Raw genomic sequence first — 26,519 nt, 5'->3', positions numbered from 1 at the left:
TCCCCATCAAACGATTTAATACACTGATATATTATTTTTTACATCGAATAAAGATAGAAATCCAGGCCCGCCAGAGGAAAACAGGAGCAAACCAAGATTGCATGTGTGTGTCATATAAACTAGTGCACCATTATATAATAAACATGTCGCATTATTTTATCCAAATAATGTGCTTGCCAGATATAGGCTGAGTATGGGAATTGACCTATCTGACATGTAAAGTGCTCGACAGACTGCAAGAAGGGGGAGGGAGAGAGGAGGAGAAAACGGAGAAGGTGGGGGGTATTAATTATAATCGAGTCGTTTATGCGTGGCACCAGTGTGGATAACAAACAGCTAGATGTTATGCAATTATTCATCTCAAGAAAAATTATGAATTTGACATTTTTACTTTAAATATCGATTTTTAACAAAACGCGTGTTTAATGTAAACATTTTTTGGCGATTTTTTAAATTGAGCAACATAGCCATAGAGGCACATCTTGGGGTGAATTGAACGTAACCATCGTCCATACATCGAGGAGGAAGGAATAATATATTTTGATAGAGGTTTCAAGGCGTGGAAAGTGCGTGAAGCAGCAACCACTCATCCGGCCTGTACTACCCTGAGAAGCCAGGAGCTGGAGTTTGAAGGTGCAGAAGACTCGCTATGGCGGTAAATTTGGACAAGGAAGCGTACTACCGCCGAATCAAGCGCTTATATAGCAATTGGAAGGTAAACGGCACGATAGAAACGATTATCTTTTTAATAAATGAGGGTAAAACTCGTAAAATCATTCTCTAGTTTAGATGCTGGCGGATAGCCGCGTTTTTGAAGTACGTGGTTTACTTTGTTTTCGGCATGAGTGAGTGCAATGTTGCTGTTGCACAGAAGCGCAAAATGCACCCAACAATGAGAGGAAGGCCTCACTTCGATTATATAGGTAGACTTACATGCATGAAACACTATTGTGGATTTAATACATTCAGGAGATCTTACATATCCTAAAACTAATATCTACAACATTGCCACTTATTCTGCATTTTATATTATCCACCAAGTCAGGCAGTTATCTATTCATTAGCGTAGCTAGCTAGCCAGCCAGTCAATTACCAGTATCTGGCGCTGTGGCACAACCACGTTAGCTCGTTGCCAGCTAGCTAACTAGAAAATTATGAATTCATATTCTGGATTGCACATCTAAAATTGGCACCAAAATACAATGTCAGAAAGTACCATGTAATGTTTTGACAAATTGTTATCTTCACTAACTAGTTGCTTCTTGTTCACATGGCTAATTAGCACCAGTAAGCATGCTAACTAGCCAGCAACTATCCAGGGCGGGCCTTAGGGGTCATGGCCCGCCCTACCGTACTTCCTTGCCCATCCAAATAAAATATTTAAATATTGATAATTTATTTGACTGAGACACTCGCTGACAGAAAGACACATCAATCTCAGATAAAGCATCTGAGTAGGCAGGGCAAACACGTTTTGGTGATTTCTGGTATCATCAAAATAAGTAAATCACAGCCCATTTTGGACTCAATCAGCAGTTTTTACCAGATTTGAGTACAATACCATTGAACATTAATGTTGAAAGCTCCATTTATATATCTTATACCTAAGTTGAAATCAATAACTAATATGCAGAAACAGTTTGGTATATACAATTTAAAAAACGAAATATACATAATATCATATTACTTGTATTTTTACTTTACAAGCACCTTATAAACTGCACATGCACCAAAAACCCTGTATTGACAAGTGGCAATAAATCACTAATCAATTAGGGGGATATGAGCTGTTGAAACTACCACAACTCCAAAACCACATTGAAACTGGAGATATTTTTACATCACTGGTTAGAGGACAACCTGCAGAACACAGTCAGCTACATTTTGATACAGGGGTCACCAAAACAGAAAGAGAAACGCAACACTTTTGTCAATCACGTTGAAATAAATTGCGTGTGGGGGGAGATGAGGTTGCGTGTCCTGTTAAAACTAACACTGCTCAAAAACCACACATAATCTGGGAATGTGTCAAGGGTCGCATTAGCTTTCAGAAATCTGCATTTTCAAAACGGACCATAAAAAACATCTGCGTTTTAAACCATTTCACCTGCTGTTTATATTGAAAGGCCACACTGTTTTCGTCAATAGAGTGATAAGGGACGTGCAACTAGATTTTCATCACACAAAATAAATAAATGCAAAACTTTCAGCAGAAAATAGCTTCGTTTTCATCGGATGACAGCAGAAGTGCAATGCTATTTGGCTAGCAGCCACACAAGTAAACGAGTTTACAATGAAAGAGCAAGGTATTTTTTGCAAAGACGATGCATGGCCATCAGATTGATGTTTACCATAGTAAGAATGTATCCAGCTACACTTACTATTGTTTTGCTTGAAGTTAATCTTGCATTTTAACTTGCTAAAATTACCGGAGAAAAGTAGCATAACCATCGCCTGTTCCTCTCTGCCATCATTCAGTCTGCTGATCTAATGGCTGTGGAATTTGATTGGTCTGAAGACAAGAACAAATATTTCTCACCCGAGTGGAGAAGTGCAACTGAAGCATACAATTAGTCTGAAGACGAGCAAAAATAACAATAGAAGCATTTTCGATCTGCGTCTACAAAACGCAGCACGATTAAAACCGCAGAATTCTGCGTTAACTCGACCTCTGACGTGTACATCACTCGTTAGAGTACAATTTGTAGAAAACATGTAGCTACATTTTGAAGTGTTGCATTTTGATTCAAGTGGGTCGCCAACGCGGTAAGTGTAACGCAGCACTTTTTTTGGTTAATCGATATCACGCTGAAATAGAACAGGGTGCAAACGTTTGGGGTGTAGCGCTCTTTAAACTAACACTATTCAAAGGCCACACGGAAGCTTGGAGTAGCCTATACACGGTTGGTTAGATGACAACTTGTAGAAGGCTGCGTATATCTATATTTTGGAATGGTGGATGTTGATTTCAGGAGGCTGGCATCACAGAAAAGGGAACAAACCACTTTTTCTGTTAACTTCAAAGAATCACGACCCGCCATAGGATATCAACAGTGACAACAGTTGGCTTCTATTTAAGTGATAGTTTGACTGTCAAATCAGTGTATTTTATAGAGCATTGTATTTCCTGCGACCCCCCCCCCCCCAATCAACATTACAAAACCAAATATATTGATCTGTTTTAAGCAATTGATTTTGTGTTGACTATAAACTTGTATACTAACATCACCAATCTGAGGTAAAAAATGTGTAATTTCCCCCGATTCGGTCAAAACTGTCCACATCATGGAAAGTAGCATAAACTACATTTAATTAGATATGGCAAATAATTATATCTTAATTTAGTATGATAGTAAATGAAGCAAACTCCCAGATTTGTTCAATAATCACAAATTTCTCACCAGTTTAACCATTTTAGAGATAAAAATAAAATAAATGCTCTCATGCACAATTTATCCGGGCGCTCTAGAAAGAGCCCCCATAGTGACTGTGCAGCAGCCAATTCATTCGATTTCCCTAATCTGAGCGAGCAAAACAGCTCCCTTCTGTCTCAGAATGTGGAGCCTGATGCTGTCTGGACAAAAAGAGTGTGGCATGTCGTACTCTTTTTGACCAGACAGCATCAGATACATGGGCTACAAATAGTAAAACAGAGGGGCGCTGTTTCGCTCTCTCGGGTGCTTTCTCCGGTGAGATAGTTTCAGCCACTCTTCGGATGCTGGAATTATTTTGGACGAATGTGCAAAGGTAACCTGCTTTTTGAAGTGATTTGTTTGACAATCCGATGACAACATCACGACTGGTTGTTTTCTTGCCACATTATAACGTAATACATTTTTACAATTAAATTACATGCCTTTACTATAAAACCCATTAAAAAAATGTCAATGCCCATCCAACTGATTCGTTCTGGCACCGGCCCTGCAACTATCCAACATCAGAAAGCTGGACATGTTCAAGCTAGCGTGATAGCTAGCGTTATATCGCGCCAAGTAATCACTGTTACATGCACAGTGCACTTTATTATTTTGAGGGTCATGCAACGATTAAGCTCATCCCATGCATTTGAATGCCAACCTAGATAGCTAACTAGCAACTTTCTTTCTAGTTACATTGAGATAGTACTATATCCATAGCAATAGATAGCTAGCAACTTCAGCTTGTTCTTAACTGGTTAGCTAGCTAGGTTGTAGCTTGTTAGCAATTTTTCCATACTTATCACCTGCACTCAAAAAGAACAACCAGCATCTTGTCAACCAACACTCACAACTGTGGCTAGCTGTACCTTTTTTGCTCATTAGTTGACTTAGTTAGAACTATGTAAAACATTCCTGTATTATTAATCAACAAGTATCTATTTTGTTATTTTTCTCTAACAGAAAGGAGAAGATGAGTTTGGCAAAGTGGATGCCATGGTGGTCTCTGTTGGGGTGGACGAGGAGATTGTGTACGCCAAATCCACTGCCCTGCAGGTAAAACTCATGGACCTTACCCCTATCCAGGAGTTGTTCCTGACTGTGTGAGCTGATCAGGGAAAACTCTGGACCCCCAGTTGTAGGCTGTAGCTGGGGCCTGGAGTCATTTGGGTCAGGTCGGGAAAATCTGTCTCCTTGATAACTTGTTGCACATAACATCTGTCTGACTTCAAATCCTGTGTGTGCGTGTGCTCGCACACGTTTACGTGTGTGTTATGGCTTCTGTAATGAAGAAACATAGCTGGTTTACACTCCAGCATAGGGCTGGGCAATATATAGAATTCGATTAATTGTAATTTATGTTTTTGCGCCGATATTTTCGTTTTAATTAGCGTTTATTTACTCTTGTTCTCATGTTGTCTTTTTGGTCTCATCTCCTTCACTCCTTCTGTGCTGTTTGCACCTTCCCATTTACACCAGATATCTGTATATAATGAGATGCTCATGTCTCCGCCCTAACAAAGGGAGCCGTTGTCCCAAAGGCGGGAAGGCAGGCGACAAGCTTAGGTCCAAAATAAACCCATTAGTGCATAGGGCTTATTTTTGACAGATTTTGGCCAGAGTGAAACCTCTCGCTTCGCCTCTTCCTCTCTGTTTACACACACACACCAAGCCTCTCCCCTGCCACTCACAACAACAAAGATGGAGAGATGACTTCCTCTCTGACAAGCGGTCTCAACTCAACATTTACATTTGAGGTTTAGTCCAACAGAATCGGTCATATTGACACCGAAACACATTGAGACACAATTTTACTGTAATAGAGAAGTTAAATTTCTCTAACCCCACGCTGAGCCTTTGTAATTCGAAGGTTAGCAATGCTAACAAGTACATGTAAAATCCCATAGAGAATGCTAACTAAATGCTAACGATGTGAAAATGTTCTGCATTATCTGACCTAAAGTGTTTGCAGGACAGACATCCCAGCTCATAAAGTTATACAAGTAATGCTACTCACAGTTTGCTGCATGCACAAAACTAATATTAGACAGTAAGGCTCTTGATTTAGTAGGGGATTCTCTGCTGTTACCAAGCGACGCTTGATTTTGGAAGAAGCAAACCACTTAGCTAGATAGCTAACTAGCTACTAAATTAGCAAACTAAATGCACAACTGCAGAGCATTTAGCACATTTTAGACATTTAACTTAATAGTTATAAGCTATCTAGCTGGCAAGCAGTTATTTGTGAATTTCATACTGTAACTAGATCACATGGCACGTGCTACACAACAGTGAGTGACTCACAAGGCTCCGGTCTCTTGTTGTTGTGTGCTTGTAAACAAACACCACGTGACTGGAGATTACCGGTAAGCTTCATAATGAAAAATTATGTGACAGGTGAAATGAAGAATGTGATTTTCTTTATCGCCTAACATATTGCACAAGTTGACTGCAGGTATTTACTTAAGAAGTAGCAACAAATATTCACATTTTTATAAAATAAACTCAAAGAAATAGTTTCAACGGTATTGAAAAACCATCCGGTGGCTATTTCCAAATACCCCGGTATACGGTATACCGCCCAAGCCTAATCTGAACAAAGTGGACAGGCTAGCATGCTGTTCAAACAGTTGGAGACAGACAGAAGGGTGTGTTCATAACAATTCAACACTTATAATATATAATAATATAATATGCCATTTAGCAGACGCTTTTATCCAAAGCGACTTACAGTCATGCGTGCATATTTATTTTTTTTGTGTATGGGTGGTCCCGGGGATCGAACCCACTACCTTGGTGTTACAAGCGCCATGCTCTACCAGCTGAGCTACAGAGGACCACTTCTGCCTTGTTAGCTAGCAAATAGATCCAAGTTGGCTAAGCTTGAAATATAAAGATTAGCTGGCTACTCACTAGCATGTGGGATTGTGCTTACATTTGACATTTTAATATTTTAGTCATTTAGCAGACACTCTTATCCAGAGCGACTTACAGGAGCAATTAGGGTTAAGTGCCTTGCTCAAGGGCACATCGACAGATTTTTCACCTAGTCGGCTCTGCGTTTTGAGTCAGCAACCTTTCGGTTACTGGCCCAACGGTCTTAACCGCTAGGCTACCTGTTTATGAGACCTGTGTTAATTTTCTAAAATGCCTGCTATAAGAAGTTAGTCATTATTAGTGAATGTGCATTATGCATGGTTCTGGTTAAATTTTAACAAAAAGGGCATTTTCATAGACAGACTTGAAAGCCAGATCATTGATTATTGCAAAAAAAATAGCTGGTTAAACAATTTTGATAAAATAATATTATTGGTGGGTCTTATGGTGTGGAAGGCTTATATTTAGCCTGGGTATATTCCCAAGTCCTCAGTTTATTTGATTATTGCTGACTGTTTGAAATGCAGTGTATTTGACCTTTAATTGTACAACAAAGCTCATTTAGAGAAACATTAAAAAATATATTGTGAATCACCCATAAGAATCACCCATATATAAAAAAATCTATATATGATTTTTAGGCCATATCGCCCAGCCCTACTCCAGCATAAGCAACAGTTTTAGAGAATAACATGTATGCTCTTCCTCTCCTCCTCCTCTTTTCTCAAGACATGGCTGTTTGGCTATGAGCTAACCGACACCATCATGGTGTTCTGTGAGTCTAAGATCATCTTCCTGGCCAGCAAGAAGAAGGTGGAGTTTCTTAAACAGGTGGTAGTCACCAAGGGCAACGAGAACGCCAACGGGGTTCCACCAATCACACTGCTCGTCAGGGAAAAGGTAAGCACTGCTTGGTAGACTCGGGATGGTCTAACACTGATTGGCTTTCAGTGTTGATGCATCTTTTCCCAACATGCCTGTCCTTTGTAATGTGTGACATCAAGTCTGTGTGATTGTTCAAGTCTCATAGCCATTTGTAATTGCAAAGTTGTGTGAGAGAGAGACTGTGTGAGCGCATGTTTGTGAGCGCGTGTGGACGTTTGTGTTTTTGCGTGAGGGGAAAGCGTGTGTGTGTGAGAGTGTGTGCGTATGCTCACTCGCTCGCATGAATGTGTTTAAGATTGTTGGTAACACTCAAACCTCTCTCTCTCCCTCCCTCCTCCCCTCAGAATGAGAGCAACAAGGCTAACTTTGAGAAGATGATGGAGGCGATCAGGGCCAGTAAGGAGGGCAAGACTGTAGGTGTGTTCAGCAAGGACAAGTTCCCCGGAGAGTACATGAAGAGCTGGAATGACATGATCACTGCTGAGGGCCTGGAGAAGGTGAGAGGAAGGAAGGATGTTGTAGGTGAGATGGGGTGTGTGTGTGTTAGCAGGTTGAAAATCCAACCCAGGGATATGTCTGTGATGTGCTTGTATGCGTATAATGTACAAGTAGCTACTCATTGGTTTGTGGATCCTCATTTGGTTTAACTCCTTCCTCCCCCTCTTTTTCAGGTGGACATCAGTGCGGTAGTGGCCTACACCATGGCTGTGAAGGAGGATGGGGAGCTGGCTTTGATGAAGAAAGCTGCAGCCGTCACCAGCGAGGTCTACTCCAAGTTCTTCAAGGAGAGGGTCATGGAGATCGTAGACGCAGATGAGGTAAGGAAGGACACAGAGAAGATCTAGGTCCTGTTTGAGTACTTTTAAAATCCTTCCTTTCTTCTTCCCTTTCTCCCTACCTTTCTCCCTTGGAGAAATCACTGACCCAACACCGGCTTTCACCAATCGAGTCATGTCAGATCAGTGATATCTTTCAAGTTAGGAAGAAAGGATGCATTTTCAAAGTATTGGAACCGGGCTAGACTGGCCTGAAAGAACATCATACAGCAAACATAGATGTAAGCTTAACGGTTTACGTCCAAATAGTTTTGAATCCATTCCATTCCTTTCCTTTCTTAACATTGTGTCCCTATCTGTCTGCCCAAACAGAAGGTGCGCCACAGTAAGCTGGCTGAGTCTGTGGAGAAGGCCATTGAGGAGAAGAAGTACCTTGGGGGAGCAGACCCCTCCACTGTGGAGATGTGCTACCCCCCCATTATACAGAGCGGGGGCAACTACAGCCTCAAGTTCAGCGTCGTCAGGTAACAGCCGTTTCCATGGCGATATCTATAGCGAACGACGGTTTCCACGGGGTTGCCTTTTTTCCTACGGTCAATCGGCAGTTTACTGCTTAACTGGCTTGTGACTGCAAAGTCGTCAATCTTTAATTTGATCCCCTTTTCTTGACCAGAAAGACACAGTTCCTTGTGTATCAAATTGTACAGTACCTGTCACAGCAGACTCCTTTATAAAGCATTATAACCTCTATAAACCCATCTGTTATAACTCCCTGTGACAGTGACAAGAACCACATGCACTTTGGGGCCATCACATGTGCCATGGGGATCCGCTACAAGTCCTACTGCTCCAACCTGGTGCGGACCCTGATGGTGGACCCGCCACAGGAGATGCAGGATAACTACAGCTTCCTGCTACAGGTGGAGGAGGAGCTGCTCAAAGAGCTCAAACATGGTGAGTGAAGGATGGCGGGAGAGTGTTTGTGTGTGTGAGTGAGAAAGAGAGGGGGAGATGCAGGACATCAGCTGGAGCTGCTCAAACCCCTTGAGGGATGGAGGGAGTGAGGGTTGGGGTTAGAGGGAGTGTGTTTGTGGGATAGAGTACACATGGTTGCCGTAACCGAACCTTTTTCTTTATTCTTACCTTGTTCTTTATAGGTGTAAAGATCTGTGACGCGTACAATGCAGTGCTGAACTACGTTAAGAAGGAGAAACCAGAGCTAGCAGCCAAACTCACCAAGAACCTAGGGTAAGACACATGCAACACACACGCACGTTCTTTCTCGCACGCTCTCTCGCTCTCCGTCTCGCTCTCTCTCACACACATGCACACAAACACACGTTCTTAACTTCTCACACAGGCTCCCCATATGTTGACTATTGTGCGCCCCCTCTCTCTCCCTGTTGTAGGTTTGCCATGGGGATAGAGTTCAGAGAGGGCTCTCTGGTCCTGAACAGCAAGAACCAGTACAAACTGAAGAAAGGTGAGAATTCAAGTCCCTGTACTGTCTTACTGAGTCTTGTCAGTTACTTTGTAGACATGGTATTGTCAGTTACTTTGTAGACATGGTATTGTCAGTTACTTTGTAGACATGGTATTGTCAGTTACTTTGTAGACATGGTATTGTCAGTTACTTTGTAGACATGGTATTGTCAGTTACTTTGTAGACATGGTATTGTCAGTTACTTTGTAGACATGGTATTGTCAGTTACTTCGTAGACATGGTATTGTCAGTTACTTTGTAGACATGGTATTGTCAGTTACTTTGTAGACATGGTATTGTCAGTTACTTTGTAGACATGGTATTGTCAGTTACTTCGTAGACATGGTATTGTCAGTAGACATGGTATTGTCAGTTACTTTGTAGACATGGTATTGTCAGTTACTTTGTAGACATGGTATTGTCAGTTACTTTGTAGACATGGTATTGTCAGTTACTTTGTAGATATGGTATTGTCAGTTACTTTGTAGACATGGTATTGTCAGTGTGTCTTAGACAAAGGCAATTTTAAGTAGTGTGTAGAGCGGACGCTTTCATAACTGTGTGTGTTGCGTGTGTGTGTTTCAGGTATGGTACTGAGCATCAGCCTGGGTTTCGCTGACCTGGTGAATAAGGAGGGGAAGAAGGAGGAGCAGAAGAAATATGCCCTGTTCATAGGAGACTCTGTACAGATCAACGAGGTAGGAGGGAGGGAGGGATGGGGGGGAACAGATACGCCCTGGTCATAGGAGACTTGGTGAAGATCGAGGTAGGAGAGGGGGATAAGGGAGGGGTGGGATGGACGAATGAGAGGGAAAATGAACAGAATTATGCCCTGTACACTTTGTACAGCTCAACAAAGTGGGGGCGGACACACACGCACACACGTTTGTTTTACTATACTTGTAAGGACTATTTGTGGACCAACAATTGATTCCAATTCAAAATCCTATTTTCCCTAAACCTCAATCCCTAACCCCTAATCCTAAAATAGCCGTTTCTTTTTTGTGAGGACCGGCAACATGTCCTCACTTGTCATAGTTTTCCTTGGTTTACTATTCTTGTGTGGACTTTTGGTACTCATAAGTATAGTAAAACCGGTACACACCCACTTTATTTTATTTTTACAAAGTCTTACAGCGAGTCAAACGTATAGTTCTGTTAATATAATTTTTGATATCTGATATTAGCACATTGACAGTAGTAAAGAAACACTCAACATTCAGTGTGTGTGCATTAAAATGTCTGCGTATCTGTGCATCTCTTGTAGGATGATCCAGCCACAGTTCTCACGCCGGTCAAGAAGAAGTTAAAGAACGTTGGAATCTTCCTAAAGGTATGAAAGGTGACCACCGTCTCTCTCGGATTCTTGTTTCACACTGTCCCTCAATAAATAGAAATTGTAATAAAAATAAAAAATATTTGTTTGTTCTCGTCAGAACGATGAGGAAGATGATGAGGAGGAAGATGCAGACGATGCAGAGGAGTTACTGGGGAAGGGAGCGCGTGGACAAGCTTTACTTCAGGACAGGACTAGGGTGAGTGCGTGTTCGTGCTAAAATATATATAAAAATCCTATTTCTATTTTAGCCCCCTTTTTCTCCCCAATTTCGTGGTATCCAATTGGTAGTTAGTCTTGTCCCATCGCTGCAACTCCCGTACGGACACGGGAGAGGCGACGGTCGAGAGTCGTGCGTCCTCCGAAACACAACCCAACCAAGCCGCACTGCTTCTTGACACAGTGCCCGCTTAACCCGGAAGCCAGCCGCACCAATGTGTCGGAGGAAACACCGTACACCTGGCGACCGAGTCAGCATGCACTGCGCCCGGACCGCCACAGAAGTCGCTAGTGCACGATGGGACAAGAACATCCCTGCCTGCCAAACCCTCCCCTACCCTGGACGGCGCTGGGCCAAGTGTGCGTCGCCCCATGGGTCTCCCGGTCGCGGCCAGCTACGACAGAGCCTGGACTCGAACCAGGATCTCTAGTGGCACAGCAATGCAGTGCCTTAGACCACTGCGCCACTCGGGAGGCTGTGTCTGTGTGTTCTTGAGAGAAATTCACTATACTTAAACTATCTGTGTGTATGAGATAAACGCTGTTGTTTGATTGGTCAGACTGTGAGGAACACTGTTATTTGATTGGTCAGAACGAGATGACGGCAGAGGAGAAGAGGCGGGCTCACCAGAAGGAGCTGGCAAATCAGGTGAACGAGGAGGCCAAGCGACGTCTGACGGAACAGAAAGGAGAGCAACAGGTCCAGAAGTGAGTGAACGAGGAAAAAGAGGAGTGGAAGGAGGAGTAGTGGAGGTGATGGAATGATGTTTGGAAGGAGGGAGATGGGAGGATGCTGGTTAGAGTTCATAAAGGAGTGGATGAGGAGAGGTTGTAGAATGTGCATAATTGGGGAGAGATGGAAGAATGGGGGTGGGAATTATGTTATGAGGATATATATAGTATTATGTCCTCTGGTGGTCCTCTGTAGCTCAATTGGTAGAGCATGGCGCTTGTAACGCCAGGGTAGTGGGTTCGATCCCCGGGACCACCCATACGTAAAAATGTATGCACGCATGACTGTAAGTCGCTTTGGATAAAAGCGTCTGCTAAATGGCTTATTATTATTATTATTATTATTATTATTATGATGTCTAAATGGCCTATTGTAGAAAACTGGAAAATACACCTTTTCTGAAGAAAATCTGTGTGCGTGCTTCAGCTGTCTAAAAGCATTTTTTATTAATGATTTACATTATTCAATAATCAATGATATCACTTTCTCCCTATGTTTATGTAAATGCACTTTCCAAAAATGTCTGCCTGTACCAATTAATTGAATGATTATTGAAGTATTTCTCTGTGTCTTCATCCTCTAGGTCCAGAAAGTCCAATGTCTCCTACAAGAACGGCTCTCAGATGCCTCGAGAGAAAGACATTCGAGACATGAAGATCTTCATCGATAAGAAATACGAGACGGTCGTCATGCCTGTCTTCGGCATCGCCACCCCTTTCCATATCGCTACCATCAAGGTACCTGACACACACACACACACACACACACACACAGTATCGTACACTAACCCATTCACAAAATGTATATTTGGATTTCTGTGACCTCTTTTCACACACAATCGCACAATTCGACCGAATTTGCATTGTAGAATAATAGTGAAGATATTAAAACTATGAAATAACACATATGGAATCAGGTAGTAACCAAAAAAGTGTTAAACAAATCAATATGTATTTTAAATTTGAGATTCTTCAAATAGCCACCCTTTGCCTTGATGACAGCTTTGCACACGCTTGGCATTCTCTCAACTAGCTTCACCTGGAATGCTTTTCCAACAGTCTTGAAGGAGTTCCCGCATATGCTGAGCACTTGTTGGCTGCTTTTCCTTCACCCAAACCTTCTCAATTGGGTTGAGGTTGAGGGATTGTGGAGGCCAGGTCATCTGATGCAGCACTCCATCACTCTCCTTCTTGGTCAAATAGCCCTTACACAGCCTGGAGGTGTGTTGGGTCATTGTCCTGTTGAAAAACAAATGGTAGTCCCACTAAGCCCAAACCAGATGAGATGGCGTATCGCTGCAGAATGCTGCGGTAGCCATGCTGGTTAAGTGTGCCTTGAATTCTAAATAAATCACAGACAGTCAAAGCACCCCCACACCCCCACACCATAACATCTCCTCCATGCTTTACGGTGGGAACTACACATGCAGAGATCGCGTCTCACAAAGACACAGCGGTTGGAACCAAAAATCTCCAATTTGGACTCCAGACCAAAGGACAAATGTCCACTGGTCTAATGTCCATTGCTCGTGTTTCTTGGCCCAAGCAGGTCTCTTCTTCTTATTGGTGTCCTTTAGTAGTGGTTTCTTTGCAGCAATTCGACCATGAAGGCCTGATTCACACAGTCCCCTCTGAACAGTTGATGTTGAGATGGGTCTGTGACTTCTTGAAATGTTCCGGATTGACTGATCTTCATGTCTTACAGTAATGATGGACTGTCGTTTCTCTTTGATTATTTGAGCTGTTCTTGCCATAATATGGACTTGGTCTTTTACCAAATAGGGCTATCTTCTGTATACCCCCCTACCTTCTCACAACACAACTGATTGGCTCAAACGCATTAAGGAAAGAAATTCCACAAATTAACTTTTAAGAAGGCACAACTGTTAATTGAAATGTATTCCAGGTGACTACCTCATGAAGCTGGTTGAGAGAATACCAAGGGTGTGCAAAGCTGTCATCAAGGCAAAGGGTGGCTATTTGGAGAATCTCAAATATAAAATATATTTTTATTTGTTTAACACCTTTTTGGTTACTACATGATTCCATATGTGTTATTTCATAGTTTTGATGTCTTCACTATTATTCTACAATGTAAAAATTAAGAAAAACCCTTGAATGAGTAGGTGTGTCTAAAGTTTTGACTGGTAGTGTATCTGAGGAAAAACTTGGCATTTCTGTGTCCCTCTCACCATGTTTCTGTCTATCCGTGTGTGTGTGTGTGTAGAACATCAGTTCGTCGGTGGAAGGAGACTGGACCTACCTGAGGATAAACTTCTATGTTCCCGGCAGCTCTCTGGGACGCAACGAGGGCAACATCTTCCCCAACCCTGACGCCACCTTCGTTAAAGAAATGTAAGGGGAAATTAAACGTGCGTGTGTGCGCCCATTTGCCTGTAGGTTTCACTGTTGTCAAATATAAAGCAGGTGGTCGGGTAGGTGTGTGTGTGTGATGTATTCATCTTTGTGTCCAACTGCTGCTTTATCTGACCATTTTGCTCTCTCTCTTTCTCTCTCAAACCCCCAGTACGTACCGGGCGTCGAACCTCAAGGCGCTGGGCGACCCAACGGTCCCGTCCACCAACCTCCAGAATGCCTTCCGCATCATCAAGGAGGTGCAGAAGCGCTACAAGACCCGGGAGGCTGAGGAGAAGGAGAAGGAGGGCATCGTCAAGCAGGACTCGCTGGTCATCAACCTGAACCGCTCCAACCCCAAACTCAAAGACCTCTACATCAGGCCCAACATCGCCCAGAAGAGGATGCAGGGGTCGCTGGAGGCCCATACCAATGGTGAGGAGAGGGGGGGGGGGATGGAGCTGAGTTGAAATTACAATGTAATTGTGAGTCCTGCCAAGAGACTTTGGGCAAGAGTCTATTTACAGTGCATTCGGGAAAGTATTCAGACCACTTGACCTTTTCCACATTTTGTTATGTTACAGCCTTATTCTAAAATTGATTACATGTTTATTTTTTTCCTCATTAATCTACACACAATACCCCATAATGACAAAGCAAAAACAGGTTTCACATTTACATACAGTACCAGTCAAAAGTTTGGACACACCTACTCATTCAAGGGTTTTTCTTTATTTATATTATTTTCTACATTGTAGAATAATAGTGATGACATCAAAACTATGAAATACCACATATGGAATCTTGTAGTAACCAAAAAAGTGTTAAACAAATCTAAATATATTTTATATTTGAGATTCTTCAAAGTAGCCACCCTTTGCCTTGATGACAGCTTTGCATACTCTTGGCATTCTCAAGCAGCTTCACCTGGAATGCTTTTCCAGCAGTCTTAAAGGAGTTCCCACATATGCTGAGCACTTGTTGGCTGCTTTTCCTTCACTCTGCGGTCAAACTCATCCCAAACCATCTCAATTGGGTTGAGGTCGGGGGATTGTGGAGGCCAGGTCATCTAATGCAAAACTCCATCACTCTTCTTCTTGGTCAAATAGCCCTTAAACAGCCTGGAGGTGTGTTGGGTCATTGTCCTGTTGAAAAACAAATGATTGTCCCACTAAGCCCAAACCAGATGGGATGGCGTGTCGCTGCAGAATGCTGTGGTAGCCATGCTGGTTAAGTGTGCCTTGAATTCTGAATAAATCACAGACTGTGTCACCAGCAAAGCACCATCACACCTCCTCCTCCATGCTTCACGGTGGGAACTACACATGCGGAGATCATCCGTTCACCTACGCTGCGTCTCACAAAGACACAGCGGTTGGAACCAAAAATCTCAAATTTGGACTCCAGACCAAAGGACTGATTTCCACCGGTCTAATGTCCATTGCTTGTGTTTCTTGGCCCAAGCATGTCTCTTCTTCTTATTGGTGTCCTTTAGTAGTGGTTTCTTTTCAGCAATTCGACCATGAAGGCCTGATTCACACAGACTCCTTTGAACAGTTGATGTTGAGATGTGTCTGTTACTTGAACTCTGTGAAGCACTTATTTGGCCTGCGATTTCTGAGGCTGGTAACTCTGATGAACTTATCCTCTGCAGCAGAGGAAACTCTGGGTCTTCCTTTCCGGTGGCTGTCCTCATGAGAGCCAGTTTCATCATAGCGCTTGATTAGTTTTTGCGAATGCACTTGAAGAAACATTCAACGTTTTTCACATTTTCCGGATTGGCTGACCTTCATGTCTTAAAGTAATGATGGACTGTCGTTTCTCTTTGAATATTTTGAGCTGTTCTTTACATAATATGGACTTGGTCCATATTACCCCCCCTACCTTGTCACAGCACAACTGATTGGCTCAAACGCATTAAGGAGGAAATAAATTCCACAAATTAACTTTTAACAAGGCACATCTGTTAATTGAAATGCATTCCAGGTGACTACCTCATGAATCTGGTTGAGAGAATGCCAAGAGTGTGGAAAGCTGTCATCAAGGCAAAGGGTGGCTACTTTGAAGAATCTAAAATAAAATCTATTTTGATTTTCTTAACACTTTATTTTGTTACTACATGATTCCATATGTGTTATTTCATAGTTTTGATCTCTTCACTATTATTCTACAATGTAGAAAATAGTAAAAATAAAGAAAAATGGAATGAGTAGGTGTGTCCAAACTTTTGACTAGTACTGTAAGTATTCAGGCCCTTTACTCAGTACGTTGTTGAAGCACCTTTGGCAGCGATTACAGCCTTGAGTCTTCTTGTGTATGACGCTACAAGCTTGGCACACCTGTATTTGGGGAGTTTGTCCCATTCCTCTCTGCAGATCCTCTTAAACTCTGTCAGATTGGATAGGGAGTGTTGCTGCACTGGTCATTATGAATTCAAGTTGAAACCTTTTCAAACTAACTTCTTCAAGCATTAACCAGACAGTCTGTATGTTTGTCAGTTCACCATGTAACAATTCACTGCTTCCGTCTTCACAAGTTCCGTGCCAGGAACACCAGCCTATTGACCGTTTCTGGCTTCCAAGTTGCCCTGTGGCATGTGACCACATTGCCCTCAGTGCTAAATGCTCTCTCAGAGGGCGAACTTGTGGCAGGGATGCATAAGTATTTATTTGTCAGACAACTCACTTGTGGGAAGTTGGATGCGTGAACTCGCCAGCCTCACTGTCTGCTGCCATCCTCAGAGTGTAGCTGTCCAGCTCTTGCTCGATGACCTGTCTCTGGGTTCTTAAGGCAGGTGCACTACTGGTTTTCTTAAAGATGCTCCCAAGGCTCTTCTTGGACTTCGTTGCTGATTGTGGAGCAGTGGCAGCTTCTTGCTCTCCCTCACTCTGGCCCTCTTCAAGAGAGAAGTCTCCCATGGCTGTGTTCCCTACCAGGATGGCTTCTGTCATGGAGGCAACTCTCACCTTCACCTCCACCAGCTTCTTAGTGGTCATGTAGGTGGTCTTGAACCTTGGGTCCAGAAAGGTAGCCATGGTGAGCAGCTCATCAGCGTCTTGCCAGGAGAGTGCAAGGTGCCATGTTTTTCTGTCTGCTGCCAGGACTTGTGTGATGGCCTTTTCCTGCTCCAGGACTCTTTCCATCATCTGCAGTCGAGATCCCCACCTTGTCAGGGATTCCGTGATGAGCTTGTGGAGGGGCAGGCTCAGTTTATCCTGTGCACTTGTCAGGGCCTTCTGCTTCTTCCAACTATAGGAAAGTGTGCTGACCACTTTCTTGCACACTCCTATGGCCCGGGAAACCCGAGGTTCGTTTTGGACTCTCTTCTCTGAAAAATAAAAAGGTGAAAAATAATTAACATATGAATCACAATTATTCAATAGAAATAACATTGCATCTGCTGAAATTACAACAATTTACAGCATGGACACTGGACATGATTACAAATTAAATCCATCTATAGATTTACATACAACTGTTGTGATTAAGAGAGCTGTGTTGCTTTAGAAAACGGGATCATTTATTGAGTAGGCTATTTATTATTGGAAGAGAGAGGATAGATTCATATATTGAAACCATAGGCTAATGTATCAATTATAAATCAAAGCAATGTAATCCATATAATGTTTGGATATTGCACACATTTACAAATATTATAGATTTGCATAGCTGTATATATTCGGCTTAACGTATAAGAATGATCAGGCAGTGTAGTCAGCTATAACTTTAAACAGGAGATAAGGAATACAATAGTTATTCTGCATTTTAAGTTGTTTTAAGTTATGTTATTTTTCTACCAAGCTCTATTTGTTTTGGACGTTGGAACTTACCAATAGCAATGTGTAGCCTATGTCCGAAACACCCTAGTCTTGTCCATTTGTTCAGCTCCAATGCTTTGACCATGTTCGATCCGCTGTCGGTAGTCATACATACATACTTGACGCGACTCTTTCAAGCCCCAGGATGAAAGTGGCTCCCTCAGCCCAGCTGCAATTATTTATCTGGTGTGGTCGTCTGGGAAATAAGAGGTCTGAAGGCATTTGCTTTGCAGCTTCCAGTTGTCGTCAATGTAATGAATTGGGATGCTAATGTATGGCTCTGTGGTCCGGCTTGACCATAAGTCGGCAGTGGTGGAGAAGAATGCAGCGTTACGTATTTCGTTGGCAACTCTGTCCCGATATTCTGTGTAGAGTTCTGGCAGACATGTTTTGCTGAAGGATTTACGGCTCGGGATCTCGTATCTTGGGTCTCGAGTTCGAATCAACTTTCTGAAACAGTCTTTCTCCACAGTTTGAATTGGTTCCATGTCTTTCACTATGTGATATGTAATTGCACTCATTATCATTCTACTTCTTGCTCTTCTTGTCATAGGGAGTACCACAAACGAATGATGCCTTGAGTGATAGTTGAGTGCGGGCAGGGCCAGCCCTGGACGGTCTGCAGCCCTAGGCAAGACAAAAAACGGTTGCCCCCCTCCTATCCCAGCTAAACTATGTACAGCAGGTGTCCACAATAGGTTTGGCCTTGGGCCAATTTTTTTCTCCGCTAAAAATCGGAGGAACAGAACATAATAGCAGCCCAATCCATATGCCTATGCTACAAATAAAAAAGGAAAAAATTACACATCTGGTTAGTAGGGTATATAATCAGGACAATGTCAATAACATAGAAAATATTAGGCTATCTGATTTAATTGATAAAATCACCAATGTCTCTTAAATTCGTTTTTTATAGTTCTGTGTGCGTTGATTGGGGAAAAACATCTTGCAATCAAAAGAAAATGTTGGGCTGAAAAAGTCTCAAAAGAATGGTGGATAATTAAATAGAAGTTTCAGGGAAGAATGGACAGAGAAATAGACATTCTTACCATATTTCTCCAATGTCAAACCAGTGTCTTCTTTGCAAATAATTAAATCTTAGCCATCCTTATGACTCTAAGCATACCTTTCCACCCAGACAGACGCTCTACCGGGGGGGTTAATAAAAAAAATACTTTTGCAAGCCACTGTATGCAATTCTATGATTAGGCCCATAAAACATTTTGGTTCGCGCGTGCACGTATAGGAGGTCCCTTACCGGGCAAAAAGGAAATTTTACTTTAACCCCTGCATCGGAGAGTTACAATGTTGCAATCACTTTCCAGCCAGCTGCCTATAGTAGGAAACATAGTTTCTTACTAATAATATGACACCTGTTATCACACATTGCACAACTCCACAATTGTTACAATAAAAATTACACTTTTATTTAACATATCATTTAATATTCCTGTAGAACTGTAAAAAGAGTGAGAGAATTTGAGTTTTGGAAACAAGTGCTTTCATAAATGCATGGCGGGCCTCGTTTCGCTGGAGCAGTGTAAAATAAGCTTTCTGTCAATGACCCAGCCTTAACGAATTTCGTTTATTTACATATCGAATTTGATTGTCGAACATCAGTTTCAGCATTTCTTCATTTCGTGGCCCGCCTAGAGTGGCCTCTTTCCTCTGCTGTGGGGCTGCATTGCAGTCAGTGATGTTTTCTCTCGGTAGCTGTCCATGGTTCTGAAATCAAATAATCAGAGAGAGATTAGGATGTAGTCCACTGTATTCTTGGGGACCTTCAATGCTGCAGACATTTTTTGGTACCCTTCCCCAGATCTGTCCCTCGACACAATCCTGTCTCGGAGCTCTACAGACAATTCCTTCGACCTCATGGCTTGTTTTGCTCTGACATGCACTGTCAACTGAGGGGCCTTATATAGACAGTTGTGTGCCGTTCCAAATCATGTCCAATCAATTGAATTTACCACAGGTAGACTCCAATCAAGTTATAGAAACATCTCAAGGATGATCAATGGAAACAGGATGCACCTGAGCTCAATTTCAAGTCTCATAGCAAAGGGTCTGAGTACTTACTAAATAAGGTATCTGTTTTTTATTTTTAATACATTTGCAAAAATGTCTAAGCCTGTTTTCGCTCTGTCATTATGGGGTATTGTGTGTAGATTGCTGAGGATTTCTATTTATTTAATCCATTTTAGAATAAGGCTGTAACGTAACAAAATGTGGAAAAAGTCAAGAGGTCTGAATACTTTCCGAACGCACTGTATAATTGGAACCCTAGGGTGGAGGAGAGTAGTGGAGGAAAGAAGAGAGGGGAAAGAAACATGATGGAGAATGAGGAATTGGTTGAGGTTCTTTTCAGTTCCGATTGTTGCTGTAAAGACTGCAAGAATGTATTATCAATCAACGAACCTGTTAAATAACGTGTGTATGTCTGTCCAGGTTTCCGCTTCACGTCCGTCCGCGGGGACAAAGTGGACATCCTCTACAACAACATCAAACACTCCCTCTTCCAGCCCTGTGACGGAGAAATGATCATTGTACTGCACTTCCACCTCAAGGTACCTACCCGTGTTGGTGTGTTGTGATAAACTTAGGCTTAGTACATGTCTGACCTTGTATGCATTTGTAATCAAGCTGTGGGTATTTGGGTCTATGCTTTCGCCTGTGGCGCTTGGAGGGGTCTTGATTTTGGGGTGTGTGTCTGTGTTTGTGCGTCCATTTTGACTTATCCCCCTCGTCCTCCTTCAGAACGCCATCATGTTTGGTAAGAAGCGTCACACGGATGTGCAGTTCTACACAGAGGTGGGTGAGATCACCACAGATCTGGGCAAGCACCAGCACATGCACGACCGCGACGACCTGTATGCCGAGCAGATGGAGAGGGAGATGAGACACAAGCTCAAGTCTGCCTTCAAGAACTTCATCGAGAAGGTGGAGACCCTCACCAAGGAGGAGCTGGAGTTCGAAGTGCCCTTCCGAGACCTCGGGTAAGAGCGATAGATGAGATCGCTACTTGGAAATAACTCATTTCTGCATGGACAAATTGCCATTGAGGACTTCCACCATTTTAAAGTAGTCAACTGGGTGTGACTTCCTATTGGGGTCAGCCAATGAATTGTACTTGTGAGCAAACATTCCATGAACTGCAGGTGGCAGTAAATCGGCAACCTTTGCTTTATACCTGTTCAAACACACTCCAGGTGGCGGTATGCACCCTTTCAGTTTGTTTATCAACGCATATAGAAGGAATAGAAGAAGAAAATGACTATTTCAAAATGGAGATAGCCTCAATGGCGCTGCCCATGCCCTCACAGACGCCATAAATGGCCAGATACAAAGATCTGTCGTCTAACGAAGTCTATGGGTAAGAGAGGGATGGAGGAAAATGTACGTAAAATGTATGCAAGCATTACTGTAAGTCGCTTTGGATAAAAGCGTCTGCTAAATGGCGTTTATTAATATCATTATGGAGGTGGGATGGGAGGGTTGCAGAAAGAGAGGGAGAGTTGGGGGAGTAGAGGGATATTGGCAGGGTAGGGCACTTTGAGTAGGTGTGTGTGTGTTAAAGCTAGAATTCTTTGTTGCTACATCCATTTTTGGACTTGGGGATATATACCCATTGATTCTTGAAAAATGTAACTTGTATATGCCCCATCAGAACCCAAAATATAAGCTTGTTTTACTCCAGTGTTTGTAAACAATGTAAACAAACACTGTATAGCCTCAAAACATGGTAAAAACAATCATTTAGCTCTGTTTATGAATTTAAGAGTGGTTACTCCACATGTCTGCCTGCTGGCCCCACAGGCTTGCCTGGGCAAGAACCAATGAGGACAGGCAGCTGTAGGCGCAATGGATTCTGGTCATTGTAGTTAATTACCACATTTCCTGCACTTAACTATGATGAGTTGGATGACATGTCCCAGAGAGAAATCTCTCTAGAGAAACAGCGTGTTGAGCTCAGAAAACTATACTGAACTAAATGGAATTCAAATACTTGAACCGATGTCGGTCAATTAGTTATTTAAAAACCCCAAATAAACCGAAATGTTTGTTAATATCTCAGCACTAGTGTTTACATTTCTCCAGGCCCATCCCTCAGCTTTTTACCAAAACAGAGGCGGAGTGACCGCTTTGTTATTGTTTCAATTGAGGATTCTAGCTTTAGGGGTGGGAAGCACAGAGTTGGGTGTTCAAGTAATAAACAGTATAAAACAATGTTCAAGTTTGAAGAATATCAGACTTGTTGAGGACATTACTGAATGCTTGTGTGTGTGTTCAGGTTCCAGGGCGCCCCCTACAGGAGTACCTGCCTGCTGCAGCCCACCTCCAGCTCCCTGTGTAACACCACTGAGTGGGTGAGTGACTATTACTACTACTACTAATACTACAGCACATATGAATACTACTACTAATACTACAGCACATATGAATACTACTACTACTACTACTACTACAGCACATATTAATATTATTACTACTACTGCAGTACATTTTTTTACATTTTTTAGTCATTTAGCAGACGCTCTTATCCAGAGCGACTTACAGTTTATTTTTTCATACTGGCCCCCCTTGGGAATCGAACCCACAACCCTGGCGTTGCAAACGCCATGCTCTACCAACTGAGCTACATCCCTGCCGGCCATTCCCTCCCCTACCCTGGACGACGCTGGGCCAATTGTGCTGATATAGTCCGCAATACTGCTTGCATTCTCCACCATGTGTTTTAAACAAAGCTAGGCCAAAGGCAGATATTTTACTACAGATCTAATAAAATCCTTAGTAAGTTAAAGTTCAGACTAAAAGGGACATGCATTCAGCAGTATATATTCTGCTCTCTTTTCCTCCTGTTTTCCTCCTTTCCGTCTCCAGCCTCCGTTCGTGGTGACTCTGGATGAGGTCGAGCTGGTTCATTTTGAGCGTGTTCAGTTCCACCTGAAGAACTTTGACGTGGTGATCGTCTACAAGGACTACAGCAAGAAGGTTACCATGATCAACGCAGTGCCCGTCAACTCACTTGACCCCATCAAGGAGTGGCTCAAGTAAGTCAAGTGGTTCTGTGTGGCTTAGTTGGTAGTGTGGCACTCGCAATGCTAGAGCCGTGGGTTTGATTCCCGCTTGGGTCACCAATACGAAAATGTAAGCACATCAGTAAGACGCTCTGGATTAAAGTGTCAGCTAAATGTCATAAATCAATCGATCTCTTTATGGACATATTAGAATGGTTTAGTTTCTCAGGAAAGGAATTCGATTTTCAATTGATGTTTGTGTTTTAGCAGAGGTTTACCAACAGTTTTTACCCCCCCCAACCCACCACCCTTTCTCTCTCCTCCAGTTCCTGTGATATCAAGTACACAGAGGGGGTCCAGTCTCTGAACTGGACTAAAATCATGAAGACTATAGTGGACGATCCAGAGGGCTTCTTTGAACAGGGGGGCTGGTCCTTCTTAGACCCGGAGAGCGAGGTGAGGGGTGTGTGTGAGCGAGCCAGTGTTAAGTTTGACACATATTTTAGTCTTAAAATATATTTTGGTCTTAATAGTCACATTTTAGTAATTTCATCCTTAATTAGTTTTAGTGATCAGGCGACAAAAACTCTGGACAATTCTGGTCTAGTTTTAGTCACATTTTAGTCAGTGCAACTTTTCCATTCAATAATTAATATTTACCTCTCTTACTTGCATCATGTGCACATTCAAATAGCCTTGTCCAACTAGGCCCATTATCGCCTCATATACCTTAGCTGGCAAAATTGTAACCAATGCCAGCCAGAATTAACCATGTAGGATATAAAGCCTATAGGTTAAACAATTTAGCTCTGATTTTCTCTCCATCAGAACCGCAGGAGGGGGGTAAATAACAGTGATTTCCTTGAAAGGGGAGAATATGCGCTTTCCAACAATGCCTGAAGTATTACTGTACTTTATTCAGCAAAATGCATTTGTTTTTCCAATCGGAAAAAAGCAACCGCAACACACGTGAATAACAGCGCACATAGCAACATGGAGCTTCTGATGTGATCAGAGCAAAAATGGCCTCTATGAAAGCAAATACTTTTAATAGACATGATTGTTTCTAATTGAGGTTAGTTTGTTACAATTGCGCATCAGTTAAAAAGAGAGCCCGAGACGAGTGATTGAAGTGACCGGGAGCAGTGTGTGTGAGAGAGCCAGGTCAACTCTCAATCAGCCCACTCAACAGAAAGACGTTATCGGCCAATGAGAGGATTGCATTATATATTCTACAAAGGGATGATGCATGCTTCTGATTGGACAAAACAGGAGCTTCATGTCAAATTAAATGTCCATGGAATTCTCGTTACATTTTCATGTTTAAAATGAAAAGTAATTGGTAATAATGCGGAGGGTTTTCAGGGCATCTCATCTTGTTATTGTCATTAGTTTTCATCAGGGAAAATAGGTTGTTGGCGAGTATTTTTTGTCATAGTTATTGTTGACGTAATTAACACTGGTGTGAGCGGAGCATGTGGGCGTGTGTGTGATTAGAGCTATTATTGCAAGACAGAAAACATTCAGTGTTAAAATGAAGACGTTTGACAAACGTCTCTTTCTTCATCCGTCTCTCTCTTTCAGGGGGAGGGAGCGGAGGATGACTCTGAGTCGGGGGAAGATGAGACCTTCAACCCCTCGGCAGACGAGAGTGAGGCAGAGGAGGAAGACAGCGATGAAGATTATGACTCAGAGAGCGAGGACTCTGGTAATGGTAACGCATCATGTTGAGACGCGCGCGCACACACAGACGTTTACTGACACACGCACACACATCACTTACATTGACTTACTGTCTGACACGCACAGAACACATACACATACAGAGACTTAGTACTGTGTGTGTGTGTATATTTCAGACTACAGTGCATCGCTGGGTAGTGAAGAGGAGAGTGGTAAAGACTGGGACGAGTTGGAAGAGGAGGCCAGGAAAGGTGAGTCTACATTACTACATGCCCATTTGAATGTAAGCAGTCCCCCAAGGAGAATCATAGCTTACCATCCCTGAAGCAAGAGACACCATCTCTTGCTGGTCCCTGGTATAGAAAAGGCTGAGAAACACTGGGAAATAATACTTTGTTATCCGATGTGAATTGGGAATAATTCATTCAACGACCTATGACACTTTTTACCTTTTATATGTTTGTTATTGACACTCTTCACATAATAAAAAGGGGCTGTGAAATCGGTTGCAAATTGTTTGATATTGACACGTCATCTTCCCCTCTCCTCTCCCTCAGCGGACAAAGAGTCTCACTATGAGGACGCGGAGGAGACCTCGTCGGCCAATAGGAAGAGGAAGGGCCGCTCGTCAGCCCCGCCCCCCAGCAGCAAGAAGAAACGGCGCCACTGAATGATACCATCACCACCATCAGACAGTCTCACACACACACACACACACTGCCAAAACATTGTCAATTCGATCACCCTCTCCTACCGTTCATCTTCGCTCTGTCACTCCTCTTCATTTTCTCTCAAACATAAATACACACACACACACAGAAATACATACACACACAGAAACACACACTATACAATGTGTATATAGAGGTAGCACCCCCATGCGTTTGTATTAGGCATTGAGTGTCTTGATTAAATGGGCATATCATACCTGGCAACCGACAAACTCCATCCATCTTTTTTATTCTGTTCTATTCCTTCCTTCCTCCTCCCTTTCCTTTGGCAACTCTCACTCCCCTGTTTTCAGGGGCCAGGTATGTATGTGTGTGTTGAAAGGTTTTTTTATTGCAAACTATTGGTTTTCTGGTAAATTGTTTCTAAACTAATAGATATAGTAAGCAGTGATGACTTAAGATGAGATACAATATCGTCTGCCAAGCGTTTTATAAGACTTTGTGAAAACTAAGACTACTCCCTTTCCTTTCCTCCTTCCCCATCGCTCTGTCACAATCCATTTATTCCCTCGTTCTTTATCTTCTTGGACGTAGTTTATTTGTTGAAAGATTTATGTTAATCTTTTGGGGGCAGATATTTAATATTCAGTTTTGAATCCGTTTTCCAATTCCTATTTGTTATGGGGGTTTGTACAGACAGACACACAGACACACTCACAAATCCCACACTGTCGCACTCTCTTTCTCTCTCTCCCTCCCTCCTTCCCTCCCTCTCTCCTCCTTTCTCTTTTTGTTCATACTGGATAGGTAGACTGTTGTATTATTAATTCAAAAATCCAGATTTTCTTTGTTTGGGTAATAAAATTAAAATGAACTATTTTTGTCCATTTCGTTAATTAAAATGTCACTATCAATGCTACCTATTAATTACTATGAAATTGATAAACCGTTCTTTGTGCTACATGGTTCACTTCCAAGTTGGCTGGCTATATTCTTTGCCACCTAACCGAACCAGTTAGTACAACAACGATTACAATTGACAGGTGGTATGAGGAAAACAAAAAATGTGACCAAAAAAGTATAATCTAAAGTGTGTAAAAGAAAGGCAACTTCCTTTAATCTTTAGTTAATCTGTCCTTAGTTAACCCGTAGTTAGTTAGTTAGTCGTCGTCCCCTTTGAGACATAAGGCCACAATAAGCTTCATAGGCAAGGAGGAGGGGTAGATAACCGGTTTGGTGTAACTGGCGGT

At 42.4% G+C, this 26,519-nt stretch overlaps 1 protein-coding gene across 2 annotated transcripts; it reads left to right on the top strand.

Moving 5' to 3' along the window:
* Positions 1 to 251: 251 nt before the first annotated feature.
* LOC121571330 (FACT complex subunit SPT16) lies at positions 252 to 26,143 on the top strand. 2 transcript variants are annotated; one of them, XM_041882735.2, is made up of 24 exons: positions 252 to 715; positions 4,380 to 4,472; positions 7,023 to 7,193; positions 7,523 to 7,675; positions 7,850 to 7,996; positions 8,327 to 8,478; positions 8,736 to 8,908; positions 9,112 to 9,202; positions 9,364 to 9,437; positions 10,023 to 10,135; positions 10,705 to 10,770; positions 10,874 to 10,972; positions 11,585 to 11,700; positions 12,309 to 12,462; positions 13,952 to 14,079; positions 14,252 to 14,514; positions 20,346 to 20,464; positions 20,655 to 20,893; positions 22,189 to 22,264; positions 22,779 to 22,948; positions 23,242 to 23,371; positions 24,500 to 24,623; positions 24,775 to 24,849; positions 25,156 to 26,143. In XM_041882735.2, the coding sequence occupies exons 1-24, from the start codon at positions 650 to 652 to the stop codon at positions 25,266 to 25,268; spliced, it is 3,105 nt and encodes a 1,034-aa protein (XP_041738669.1). In that variant the 5' UTR covers positions 252 to 649; the 3' UTR covers positions 25,269 to 26,143. The 2 variants fall into 2 exon arrangements, with proteins under 2 accessions (XP_041738669.1, XP_045078017.1); XM_045222082.1 differs by having other exon boundaries at positions 255 to 715; positions 24,500 to 24,629.
* Positions 26,144 to 26,519: the final 376 nt, after the last annotated feature.

Source organism: Coregonus clupeaformis, chromosome 8, assembly GCF_020615455.1.
Source record: "Coregonus clupeaformis isolate EN_2021a chromosome 8, ASM2061545v1, whole genome shotgun sequence".
NCBI lineage: Eukaryota > Metazoa > Chordata > Actinopteri > Salmoniformes > Salmonidae > Coregonus > Coregonus clupeaformis.
This window is presented reverse-complemented; position numbering and strand designations above follow the sequence as displayed.